Source organism: Hippoglossus stenolepis, chromosome 13 (assembly GCF_022539355.2).
Source record: "Hippoglossus stenolepis isolate QCI-W04-F060 chromosome 13, HSTE1.2, whole genome shotgun sequence".
Lineage (NCBI taxonomy): Eukaryota > Metazoa > Chordata > Actinopteri > Pleuronectiformes > Pleuronectidae > Hippoglossus > Hippoglossus stenolepis.
In genome coordinates this window covers 430,802-443,301 of record NC_061495.1, presented here as the reverse complement: position 1 = coordinate 443,301, position 12,500 = coordinate 430,802, and the positions used below count along the sequence as shown (strand labels likewise).

Here is a 12,500-nt window from a genome sequence, read left to right as displayed (position 1 = left end):
TTTGATGTGATGGACGTACCTTGCCCTCCAGCCGGGCGTGTCCTCCCAGGGGAACCCGGACGTTGCGAGGAGGGAGGACGAAGGCCGGAGGCTCCTGGCCTCGGGAGCCTCGTCCTGGAGGCCCGGTGGACGAGGCTGCAGTCAACCGGACGTCACTCATCCTGCTGTCCAAAGAATAAAGTGTGTGTGTGCGTGATGAACACATCAGAGACATGAAGATAAAAACATCATGTGTGTGTGTGAACACGCCAACATGTGACTCGCTGCAGCTGAGCAGCGCCCCCTGCAGCTGAGCAGCGCCCCCTGCAGCTGAGCAGCGCCCCCTGCAGCTGAGCAGCGCCCCCTGCAGCCACCCGTACTCAATACATTCACCCTGAAGAGCTGCTGCTCTAACTAATCCACCAAACTTAGAATTCTTCATGTTTCAAAGTTTCCTGCTGAACATTGAAGATAAACTCTGGTTGTTAATAACTCCTGAATGTTTTGAACTGATCTCAGTTCAGCTTCACTCTTCAGCTGCAGCTGGTTGTGACAGTTGAAGCTGACTCTCAGTCAGTTCTTCTCACAGGAGATGGAACCCACTCAGCAGAGTCACAGAGAAACTTTCTCACAGTGAACATGTCATCTGCATGAAGACATGTTTACAACTTGCTTCACCTTCGGTTATACAATATATATTATAAACTATATCTGACTGATGTGATGACAGTTCCATTAACTCAACTGACTAGGATCCTGTTCTTTCAAAATAAAAGCAGCTGAACTGACAAATGTCATGATTCTATATGACGTTCTGCTCAGTCCGATTTCTCTTTGAGGTTAATTGTTGATGACATCACAGATGATGTCACACTGACAAGGTTCTGACATTGATGACCAAATTTATATTAAACATCTTACAAAAGGTCTATTCTTACAAAGACTGGGCTGTGATTGGTTGACTCTTTGATCACCACTGAGGTCAACTCTGGGGGGGGTTGCGAGCGCCATCAGACTGAGCTCATGTTGCGTTCGAGGACCAGACGTTTAATCAGTTTTCTGAACAAACAGCAGCAGTCACACATCAGATACGCTGCTCACATTCTCCTGCTGCCGAACAAACAAAAACAGCTGCTGTTTAAATACACTTTGTATCTGTTCACATTCAACACACACAAAGTGTTTCACACAGTTCCACTGGTTCCACAGGAGAACACTTCTGTTCTGTTCCGCCCTCCACCCTGGTCGGCAGCCCCCACCCCTGAACACTGAACCACTGTCTGTGGGCTCCACCACTTTCAACCAGAAAGTAAAACAGTCCTCATTTGTGGAGGCTCTGGCTCTCGGGCCCCGTCAGAACACTCGATTGGTCCTGTGGACTGAGATATTTCCAGTTGAATCAGTGAAGTGATCCGACAAAACAGTTTCTACGTAAGCTGGCTCTTTGCTTCGGAAGGTAACAGAAGCTAGCTCGAACTCTAAGACGTTATCATTTAGATTTACAATCGTACATTCATTTAGTCATGTTAATGATGTGTAGTTGTTCATCTACATCAGGACATGAGGGTGGCGCCTCCTGATGACAAAGTCAGTAACTGCAAATCAGAGGTTTTCTGCAGAGATACGAAGTCACAAATGTCATGTGACCCGCAAACTGACAGGAAATTGTATACACTTCACACAATCAGCTGATACTGTATAAAAGACGTGACTGGATCAAACAGCAGCAAATTGTGAGACAACGTTCAGGAAAGTTCACAGGTGAGTCACAGGAAACTTCCCAGCATGCTCCAGGGGCCGTCTCCGGTCTGGCTCTTTAATCGGAGGAGATTCCTTCACGTCAGTCGAGCGTTTCACAAACATCCTTTACCGCGGATTCCTCTGAGGGCTTGACGCCGTTTCTCAAATCTGAGGCCACACTCTCAACAACCAATCAGAGCATCTTTGTGTTTAATGTCTGTCAGGCCTTTTCAAAAGAAAACACAGAGCCTGACCCAGAGAGGCTGATGGTCAGTCAGCTCTCTGAGGTCCGACATGTTCCACTGTCGTGTGGTGACTCTTCACAACGTGAGGTCTATATGTGCTCATGCAGCTTGCGTCTCAGCAGTTTGAACCTCCGACACACGGGGGCGGGTCTGAGGACATGGAGCGCTCGCCGGTGGCGGGGGGGTGCCCACCTTTGAATGGAGAACATTAACTTTTTCATATATGTATAAATCTCACGATTTACTGAAGAAGTAAACACACATGTAACATGTTTCCATGAAGAAGTGAACACACATGTAACATGTTCACATGAAGAAGTGAACACACATGTAACATGTTCACATGAAGAAGTGAACACACATGTAACATGTTTCCATGAAGAAGTGAACACACATGTAACATGTGTTTCTATCACAGAGTCAGAGAACCAGAGGAAACACACACACACACACGTGTTTGTACTACTGTCTAAGTGAGGACACTCATTGACATAGTTCCTAACCCGAAACTAAACACCTAACTCTTAAAGCTAAGTTTAGCTCTAACAATAAAACCGAGTGTGAACCCTCAAACAGCAGAATAGTTGAATTTGTGAGGACCAGTCAAAATGTCGATGCTTAAATGGTCCTCACAAAGGAATAAGTACAGGAATAAACACACACACACACACACACACAGACACACGTTGAGCCGAGTGGAATTTGACTCCGCCCACCGGACAGTTTGTTACAAACACGAACAAAACGTTAATTTGAGATGAACCAGATTAATCAGATTAACCAGGTGAGGTCTCAGTGTGAATGAGTCCGCAGGGGGCGCTGTGGTGCAGGAGGTGAAGGTAAATAAAACAAACTCACCTCTCCGCTTCTTCTGCTTCTGGACTGGACGATGACAGAATTTAGTTTGAGCAGCTTCACCTGAACAATCCGAGCATTCACCACTGCGCCCCCTGCTGGCGAGGAGCAGCAGGGCCCCGCCCCCTCTGGGATTCTCAACACTTTTTATCATCTGACCTCAGACATTTGTGTTCTCACATACATGAACCTCCAGAACATGTCAGGAACATGATGTCAGTAACATGATGTCAGTAACATGATGTCAGTAACATGATGTCAGTAACATGTCAGGAACATGTCAGGAACATGATGTCAGTAACATGTCAGGAACATGTCAGGAACATGATGTCAGTAACATGTCAGGAACATGTCAGGAACATGTCAGTAACATGATGTCAGGAACATGTCAGGAACATGATGTCAGTAACATGATGTCAGTAACATGACATGTCAGGAACATGATGTCAGGAACATGATGTCAGGAACATGTCAGGAACATGATGTCAGGAACATGATGTCAGGAACATGTCAGGAACATGTCAGTAACATGTCAGGAACATGTCAGGAACATGTCAGGAACATGATGTCAGTAACATGTCAGGAACATGATGTCAGTAACATGTCAGGAACATGATGTCAGGAACATGATGTCAGGAACATGATGTCAGGAACATGTCAGGAACATGATGTCAGGAACATGTCAGGAACATGTCAGGAACATGATGTCAGTAACATGATGTCAGGAACATGTCAGGAACATGTCAGTAACATGTCAGGAACATGACAGGAACATTATGTCAGGAACATGTCAGGAACATGATGTCAGGAACATGTCAGTAACATGATGTCAGGAACATGATGTCAGTAACATGTCAGGAACATGATGTCAGTAACATGTCAGGAACATGATGTCAGGAACATGTCAGGAACATGATGTCAGGAACATGTCAGGAACATGATGTCAGGAACATGTCAGGAACATGTCAGTAACATGTCAGGAACATGTCAGGAACATTATGTCAGGAACATGTCAGGAACATGATGTCAGGAACATGATGTCAGGAACATGTCAGGAACATGATGTCAGGAACATGTCAGGAACATGATGTCAGGAACATGATGTCAGGAACATGTCAGGAACATGATGTCAGGAACATGATGTCAGTAACATGATGTCAGTAACATGTCAGGAACATGTCAGGAACATGATGTCAGGAACATGTCAGTAACATGTCAGGAACATGTCAGGAACATTATGTCAGGAACATGATGTCAGGAACATGTCAGGAACATGTCAGGAACATGATGTCAGGAACATGTCAGTAACATGATGTCAGGAACATGATGACAGGAACATGATGTCAGGAACATGTCAGGAACATGATGTCAGGAACATGTCAGGAACATGATATCAGGAACATGATGTCAGGAACATGTCAGGAACATGATATCAGGAACATGATGTCAGGAACATGTCAGTAACATGATGTCAGTAACATGATGTCAGTAACATGATGTCAGGAACATGATGTCAGGAACATGATGTCAGTAACATGATGTCAGTAACATGATGTCAGTAACATGTCAGTAACATCATGTCAGGAACATGATGTCAGGAACATGATGTCAGGAACATGATGTCAGGAACATGATGTCAGGAACATGTCAGGAACATGATGTCAGTAACATGATGTCAGGAACATGATCAGGAACATGTCAGTAACATGTCAGGAACATGTCAGGAACATGTCAGGAACATATCAGGAACATGATGTCAGTAACATGTCAGGAACATGATGTCAGTAACATGTCAGGAACATGATGTCAGGAACATGATGTCAGGAACATGATGTCAGGAACATGATGTCAGGAACATGTCAGGAACATGATGTCAGTAACATGATGTCAGGAACATGTCAGGAACATGTCAGTAACATGTCAGGAACATGTCAGGAACATTATGTCAGGAACATGTCAGGAACATGATGTCAGGAACATGTCAGTAACATGATGTCAGGAACATGATGTCAGGAACATGTCAGGAACATGATGTCAGGAACATGTCAGGAACATGTCAGTAACATGTCATGAACATGTCAGGAACATTATGTCAGGAACATGTCAGGAACATGATGTCAGGAACATGTCAGGAACATGTCAGTAACATGTCAGGAACATGTCAGGAACATTATGTCAGGAACATGTCAGGAACATGATGTCAGGAACATGTCAGGAACATGATGTCAGTAACATGTCAGGAACATGATGTCAGGAACATGATGTCAGGAACATGTCAGTAACATGATGTCAGTAACATGATGTCAGTAACATGTCAGGAACATGTCAGGAACATGATGTCAGGAACATGTCAGTAACATGTCAGGAACATGTCAGGAACATTATGTCAGGAACATGATGTCAGGAACATGATGTCAGGAACATGATGTCAGGAACATGTCAGGAACATGATGTCAGGAACATGTCAGGAACATGTCAGGAACATGATGTCAGGAACATGTCAGGAACATGATATCAGGAACATGATGTCAGGAACATATCAGGAACATGATGTCAGGAACATGTCAGGAACATGATATCAGGAACATGATGTCAGGAACATGTCAGGAACATGATATCAGGAACATGATGTCAGTAACATGTCAGTAACATGATGTCAGGAACATGTCAGTAACATGTCAGGAACATGTCAGGAACATTATGTCAGGAACATGTCAGGAACATGATGTCAGGAACATGTCAGGAACATGTCAGTAACATGTCAGGAACATGTCAGGAACATTATGTCAGGAACATGTCAGGAACATGATGTCAGGAACATGTCAGGAACATGATGTCAGTAACATGTCAGGAACATGATGTCAGGAACATGATGTCAGGAACATGTCAGGAACATGATGTCAGGAACATGATGTCAGTAACATGATGTCAGTAACATGTCAGGAACATGTCAGGAACATGATGTCAGGAACATGTCAGTAACATGTCAGGAACATGTCAGGAACATTATGTCAGGAACATGATGTCAGGAACATGATGTCAGGAACATGATGTCAGGAACATGTCAGGAACATGATGTCAGGAACATGTCAGGAACATGTCAGGAACATGATGTCAGGAACATGTCAGGAACATGATGTCAGTAACATGATGTCAGTAACATGATGTCAGTAACATGTCAGTAACATGATGTCAGGAACATGTCAGGAACATGATGTCAGGAACATGATATCAGGAACATGATGTCAGGAACATGTCAGGAACATGATATCAGGAACATGATGTCAGTAACATGTCAGTAACATGATGTCAGGAACATGTCAGTAACATGATGTCAGTAACATGATGTCAGTAACATGATGTCAGTAACATGTCAGTAACATGATGTCAGGAACATGATGTCAGGAACATGATGTCAGTAACATGATGTCAGTAACATGATGTCAGTAACATGTCAGTAACATCATGTCAGTAACATCATGTCAGGAACATGTCAGTAACATGATGTCAGTAACATGATGTCAGAAACATGTCAGTAACATGATGTCAGTAACATGATGTCAGGAACATGATGTCAGTAACATCATGTCAGGAACATGTCAGTAACATGATGTCAGTAACATCATGTCAGAAACATGTCAGGAACATGTCAGTAACATAATGTCAGGAACATGTCAGTAACATGATGTCAGTAACATGATGTCAGTAACATCATGTTACTGACATGTTTCTGACATGATGTCAGTAACATCATGTCAGGAACATGTCAGTAACATGATGTCAGAAACAGAGAGAGAAAAGAAAAGATGAAAACGGCCAAAGACGTAAAACTTCCAGTTCCACTTCAAACAGAGGCTCAGGTCCTCAGACACCTTGGCCACAAGGTGTCGCTGCAGGAGTGTGTGAGTCTATAGACGTTTCCAGACATGACCTCCAGGTAAACTCTGGAGATCTGTCCACAGAGTTTACACATGAAGGACACAGCAGTTTTCTGCCTCTCATTATTCAGGTGAGAGGCAGAGCAGAGACACTTCCTGTCTCATCAAGGACATCTTCAAACTACTAACTGGTCACATGTGACATCACAGACTCTGCTGTCTCTGTTCACATCAGGAAGTGAACTCCGGTTACTTCAAAATAAAACATCAGCTGCCAAACACTTCATTTACAAAATACAAAACAACTAAATTTATGAAAAATTATAGAAACAATAATTAAGAATAAATTACAACAAAATTAAAACTGATGAATATCTAAAAAATACTCAAATAATGTTATTTTAGCGTTTGTATCAAATATTTAAACAATAAAATGTTCTGACTTATTATCAGGCTTTTACTTTTGGAAGTGTAGACCGGAATTTCCTCTTGCTGCGGTGCTTTTACTTTGACAGACTGATGTTTCCGCAGAGAAACAGCGCAGCTTCGTTTCTGCGCATTTTCTCATTCTGTCAAGAGAACTGCAGCTGATCCGGATCAACACGAGAACTGATCCGGATCAACACGAGAACTGATCCGGATCAACACGAGAGAACCTGCCGCTGAACCACACAGACATAGTCCTTCATCATCTCCCGCAGAGTCTTCCTCACCGGTAAGAACCCTGTGTGTGTGCGTGTGTGTGTGTGTGCGTGCGTGTGTGTGTGTGTGTGTGTGTGTGTGTGCGTGTGTGTGTGTGTGTGTGTGTCTGTGTGTGTGCGCGCGCACGTGTGTCTGTGTGTGTGTGCGTGTGTATGTGCGTGCGTGTGTGTGTGTGTGTGCGTGTGTCTGTGTGCGTGTGCGAGTGCGTGTGTCTCAGTGTGTGTGTGTCTCAGTGTCTGTGTGTGTGTCTGTCTCTGTGTGTGTGTGTGTGTGTCTGTGTGTCTGTCTGTGTGTGTGTTTTGTGTCTCTGTCTGTGTGTGTGTGTGTGTGTGTGTGTGTGTGTGTGTGTGTGTGTGTGTGTGTCTCTGTCTGTCTGTGTGTGTGTGTGTGTGTGTGTGTTCTGTCTCTGTGTGTGTGTGTGTGTGTGTGTCTGTCTGTTTGTGTGTGTGTGTGTGTGTTTTGTCTCTGTCTGTCTGTGTGTGTGTGTGTGTGTGTGTGTGTGTGTGTGTGTGTGTGTGTCTCTGTCTGTCTGTCTGTGTGTGTGTGTGTCTCTGTCTGTCTGTCTGTGTGTGTGTGTGTGTCTCTGTCTGTCTGTGTGTGTGTTTGTGTTTGTCTCTGTCTGTCTGTGTGTGTGTGTGTTGTCTCTGTCTGTCGTGTGTGTGTGTTTGTCTCTGTCTGTCTGTCTGTGTGTTGGTGTGTTTGTCTCTGTCTGTCTGTCTGTGTGTGTGTGTGTACCACTCCCTGACAGCCTCTTGTACTTGTACTTCACTTTGTATAAATGTACCTGCAGACAAAGCTCCAGCTGATTCTCAGTGAAGGTCACAGATGTTTTCATGTATTTAAAATTATTAAAGAGAATAAATGTCTCTACATCACATATATTAATATATTCAAAATGTACCATATCAAATATCATATTGTAAAATTTACATTGTGAATGTGTTTGGGAACATTATAGTTCTTATATATGCAAAGTATATATACCCATGTATGTATATGACAATATTGTTTAGTGTATAACAGACAAAATACTCATGTTCAATTTATATAAATCATATTATATGTGTAAGATGAAGATGATATAATGTGTGTGTGTCTCTTCCAGGTGATGTTGTGTGTTCTGAAGCAGCATCAGTGACGTCCTTGTGTGTTTCACTGTTTCTGTGAAGTCTACAGAATCAAACCCGTCAGCTGGATCCAACATGGCCGCTCCAGGTGCACTGTGTGTGTGTGTCCTGCTGCTGCTTCCTGCTGCGACCGGTCAGTTCATCATCTCCACACGTCACTCAGCCTAGCTTAGCACTGACAACAGAGGCAAACTGTTAGCCTAGCTTAGCACTGACAACAGAGGCAAACTGTTAGCATAGCTTAGCACTGACAACAGAGGCAAACTGTTAGCATAGCTTAGCACTGCCAACAGAGGCAAACTGTTAGCATAGCTTAGCACAAAGATTGAAAACAGCGGTAAACTGTAAGCTTCACACGCCTCCACTAAGCCTCAGTGGTGGTCATTAATTTGAGCCGTTAGAAGCTAACAAACAGATGTTGCTAACACTTGACGTGCAGCGTAGCCTGAATGTGGTCGTCATGTAGATTTAACTCAGTGATAATGTTAGCTAAGATTAGAAAGACTTCAGTTCCCATCATGCACTCGACAGCAAAGTTAGAACACACACACACACACACAAAACCATCCTGAATGGCTTACATAAATACTGACTTCCTACAACACATACACAGTCGCCAGCCAGTCTGAGCCAGTTTGTGTTTTAGTTGTGATGCGGTTGATAAGACACACACTCATTAGCCATTGTGTGTGTGTGTGTGTGTGTGTGTGTGTGTGTGTGTGTGTGTGTGTGTGTGTGTGTGTGTGTGTGTGTGTGTGTGTGTGTGTGTGTGTGTGTGTGTGTGTGTGTGTGTGTGTGTGAGATAGACTAAACAGTCTCCTGGCTCCATCCCATTAAAGCTCCAGTCCCTCACTCACAGAAACAATTATTGCAGGAAGAAAAAATGGTGAATATCAACATTTCCTCAGACATGTTTTTTAAATTACAAATAAAAACTGTGAACATCTGAAATGACAACGACGTATTAACTCATCATCCAATGAAAGATGAGCTTCACGACCTCTGACATTTCTGAACACGTCAGCAAACACACGTCACAGGTTGTGAGGTGAACACCACAGGGGGGCGCTCATCGCTGGAGGAAAGGTCACAGGGTCGTTCAGCTTCATCGTATTTTGACAGCTCAGATAAATTCAGTTTAGTGAAGAAGAGAAAAAGTTACTTTCAGTCAGAATCTAAACTGAGATGATTCATGTTGAGTTTGTGACTGAACGAAGTCGTGATGTCACATTAGTTTCAGCACCATGAGACCCCCCCCATCTCTGCGACGTTACGAAACGAAAACATGACTCATCTTCCTCATCGGTGACTCTCACACTTTACTGACATGTCAGGTCTCCTCAGAATTAAACATGAACTTTTAGATTCTTTTATTATTCAGAGTTTCTAACATGTAAATGTTCTTGCTGCTCCGGCTTCACGTGTCTGTGACTGAATCTGTCTCCACACGTAGGAAGACACTCGTCTTCCTCCCATTTTCCAAAATGAAGTTAAAATATCTGAGATGCAAACTTTGATTTCATGTCCCATCTGCTGACATGGAGGAGGAGGGTTTATGACCTATACTGCAGTCAGCCACCAGGGGGGGCTACTGATGATTTATTTTTATGATTTATTATTTCTTTACAGTCAGTGTAATGATGTGTCTCTGCAGCTCTTCAGTCTGAGGACATCGAGTGTGCCTTCACCGACAACCTGCAGGGGGCGGGGCCTCACAATGGACCAACCAATGAGCTGCGAGGAGTGGTACGAGAGAATGGCACGATCCGCTGCAGCCGCGGCTCCCGCTGCTATGGATTGTGGGAAAAACAAGCAGACAGTGAAATGCACCTGGTGAATCAAGGTGAGAGAGAGACATCAGGGAAACGTGTGATTTAAACAGGAAGTCCTGAATGAGACAAGATACGTCCACGTCCCAGGACACATGACTAGTGTCCTCGCATACCTCGATTGTGCTGCTACGACACACGTCTGTCCACATCTGTCTGTCCACATCTGTCTGTCTACATCTGTCCACATCACTCATGTCCACATCTGTCTGTCCACACCTGTCCACATCTCTGAAATCTTCAGGTCGTGTTGTGAGTCCAGATGTTTATTGAAATTACATGAAATTAATTTTTTATTGGTAATTCTTATTTTTTATATTAAATTAAGTTTAGTCCTCCGGGGACAAGTAAGGTTAGATTTTTTTTTCCTTCAGGTTGTTGGGCCGGTGACCAGCCGGAGTGTCATGGTGACCGTTGCCTGGTAACGGCAACGCCCTCTCAGATCCAGAATGGTAACTACCGGTTCTGCTGCTGCAGCCGCGACCTTTGCAACTCCAACTTCACAGAGGCCCCGCCCACTGCTGACACCCCCGCCCTGAGACTGATGAAGAGTGGTGACAGACAGACAGGTGTGTGTGAGACTCAGTGTGCGTCGTCTGAGTGATGACGTCACAGTTGTGGTAATGATGATGTCGTCATCTCACAGATCAGCAGCCGCTGAGGCGAGAGGAGACAGCGCTTGTCGCTCTGGTAACCGTTGCCATAGCAGCCATTCTCATCATGGCACTGTTCCTGGGATACCGGATGATGAGAGGTACACACACACACACACACACACACACACACACACACACACCCAAACTAGATTAATAACTCTCAGTCAATGTGTGTGTTTGTTTTCAGGGAAACAGAAACACGCTCTGTCGGCTCTGGACGTGTTGGAGGCTGCGAACACTGAGTCTGTCGATCTGGACAATCTGAAACTGCTGCTGGTAAATCTGACCCTTGACCTCTGCCACAATCCTCAAGTTGATCCAACCAAACGGGGACAGACCCAGAATCCACAGAACCTCTTGTCTCTCATTAGATTCTTGAACATGTTTCTCTCCCAAGTTGAGTGTGTTTGATGACATCACTGTGACATCATCAGGGTAATTGTCTGAGCCTTGAAAACTCCAGAACCAAAAACAGATGATATACCTGTTTTTATTCAAAAGAGGGATAGACTGATGAAGTGATTCTAACAAAGCTCAAGCATTTTGTACATTGAGCGGACAAAATATATACATTTGTAAAATGATGTTTTTGTTAAAATGAATGAAGTATAAATGTATAAAACCTGAATGTTAGAGGATGTTGAACTGAACCCTGAGGAACACCTTGACTCCATCTCGCTGTTTGTCTGTCCTTCTCTCTGACAGCTGATTGGTCGAGGTCGTTACGGCGTAGTGTTTCGTGGCAGTCTTAACGAGCGCTGCGTGGCCGTCAAAGTCTTCAGCTCGGCTAACCGGCAGAACTTTGCTAACGAGTGCTCGATCTACTGCCTCCCTCTGCTGCAGCAGCATGACAACATCAGCCGCTTCCTGACTGCTGATGAAAGGACGACAGCCGACGGACAGCCAGAGTTCCTGATCGTCATGGAGTACTATCCACACGTAAGAGTTAAACGTTGATGCTAACTTTAGCTTCATGTTCAGTAATTCTGCTCGTTTGTTGTAGCCTGATAAATTGTCTTAACTTCCAAAGCTTGATTTGCTTTGTTGTCTTCAGTGAATTAACATCACATCTGTGATTTTAAACAGCAACACGAGATTTTTTAACATAATCGAATCACTGAAAATTAAAGATAGTCTACTTTTTAATGTTTCTGCAAATGTATAACCAACTACTGATCAACTTTAAGAGACACCATGTTATCACTGTAACCACTGCAGATCATTAAGGTGTTTTCATATTATCGCTGTAGTGACGTAAGCAGCCTGTAGGAGGCGCTAACTGCCGTTTACACAGCTCAGCCTCGGTCACGTCCACATCTCTGACTCCATTAGTTTTGTTATTGTGCAGGAAGAAGAGACGACGCCTACTGCTTCCTGTCTGGAGACAAACACACACACACACGCACTAAGTCACACACACACACACACTCTCACACACACACATTATTATCACATTTTAAGCAGTTTTTATGTAACTGACAGAAAGTAA

The 12,500-nt window shown here is 43.9% G+C and overlaps 3 protein-coding genes across 9 annotated transcripts in view; 1 reads left to right on the top strand and 2 right to left on the bottom strand.

Moving 5' to 3' along the window:
* mylka (myosin, light chain kinase a) overlaps positions 1–2,861 on the bottom strand; it is a 36,210-nt gene extending 33,349 nt beyond the window's left edge. The window contains exons 1-2 of the mRNA XM_047342522.1: positions 2,823–2,861; positions 20–164 (exon numbers count right to left, since the gene is read on the bottom strand). Coding sequence (XP_047198478.1) covers positions 20–160 — 141 coding nt within the window. The 5' untranslated portion in view covers positions 161–164; positions 2,823–2,861. The remainder of the gene's footprint in view (positions 1–19; positions 165–2,822) is intronic.
* The window catches only part of LOC118120114 (abl interactor 2-like), an 882,953-nt gene that overhangs the window by 457,699 nt on the left and 412,754 nt on the right, over positions 1–12,500 (bottom strand). The window lies entirely within an intron of this gene.
* LOC118119902 (bone morphogenetic protein receptor type-2) overlaps positions 7,203–12,500 on the top strand; it is a 15,052-nt gene continuing 9,754 nt past the window's right edge. The window contains exons 1-7 of one of the 2 annotated variants that reach the window (XM_047342550.1): positions 7,203–7,412; positions 8,569–8,659; positions 10,181–10,369; positions 10,730–10,924; positions 11,002–11,109; positions 11,199–11,287; positions 11,717–11,950. In XM_047342550.1, coding sequence (XP_047198506.1) covers positions 8,602–8,659; positions 10,181–10,369; positions 10,730–10,924; positions 11,002–11,109; positions 11,199–11,287; positions 11,717–11,950 — 873 coding nt within the window. In that variant the 5' untranslated portion in view covers positions 7,203–7,412; positions 8,569–8,601. Of the gene's footprint in view, positions 7,413–8,504; positions 8,660–10,180; positions 10,370–10,729; positions 10,925–11,001; positions 11,110–11,198; positions 11,288–11,716; positions 11,951–12,500 lie in introns of both variants that reach the window. The other variant, XM_047342549.1, reaches the window with a different exon arrangement.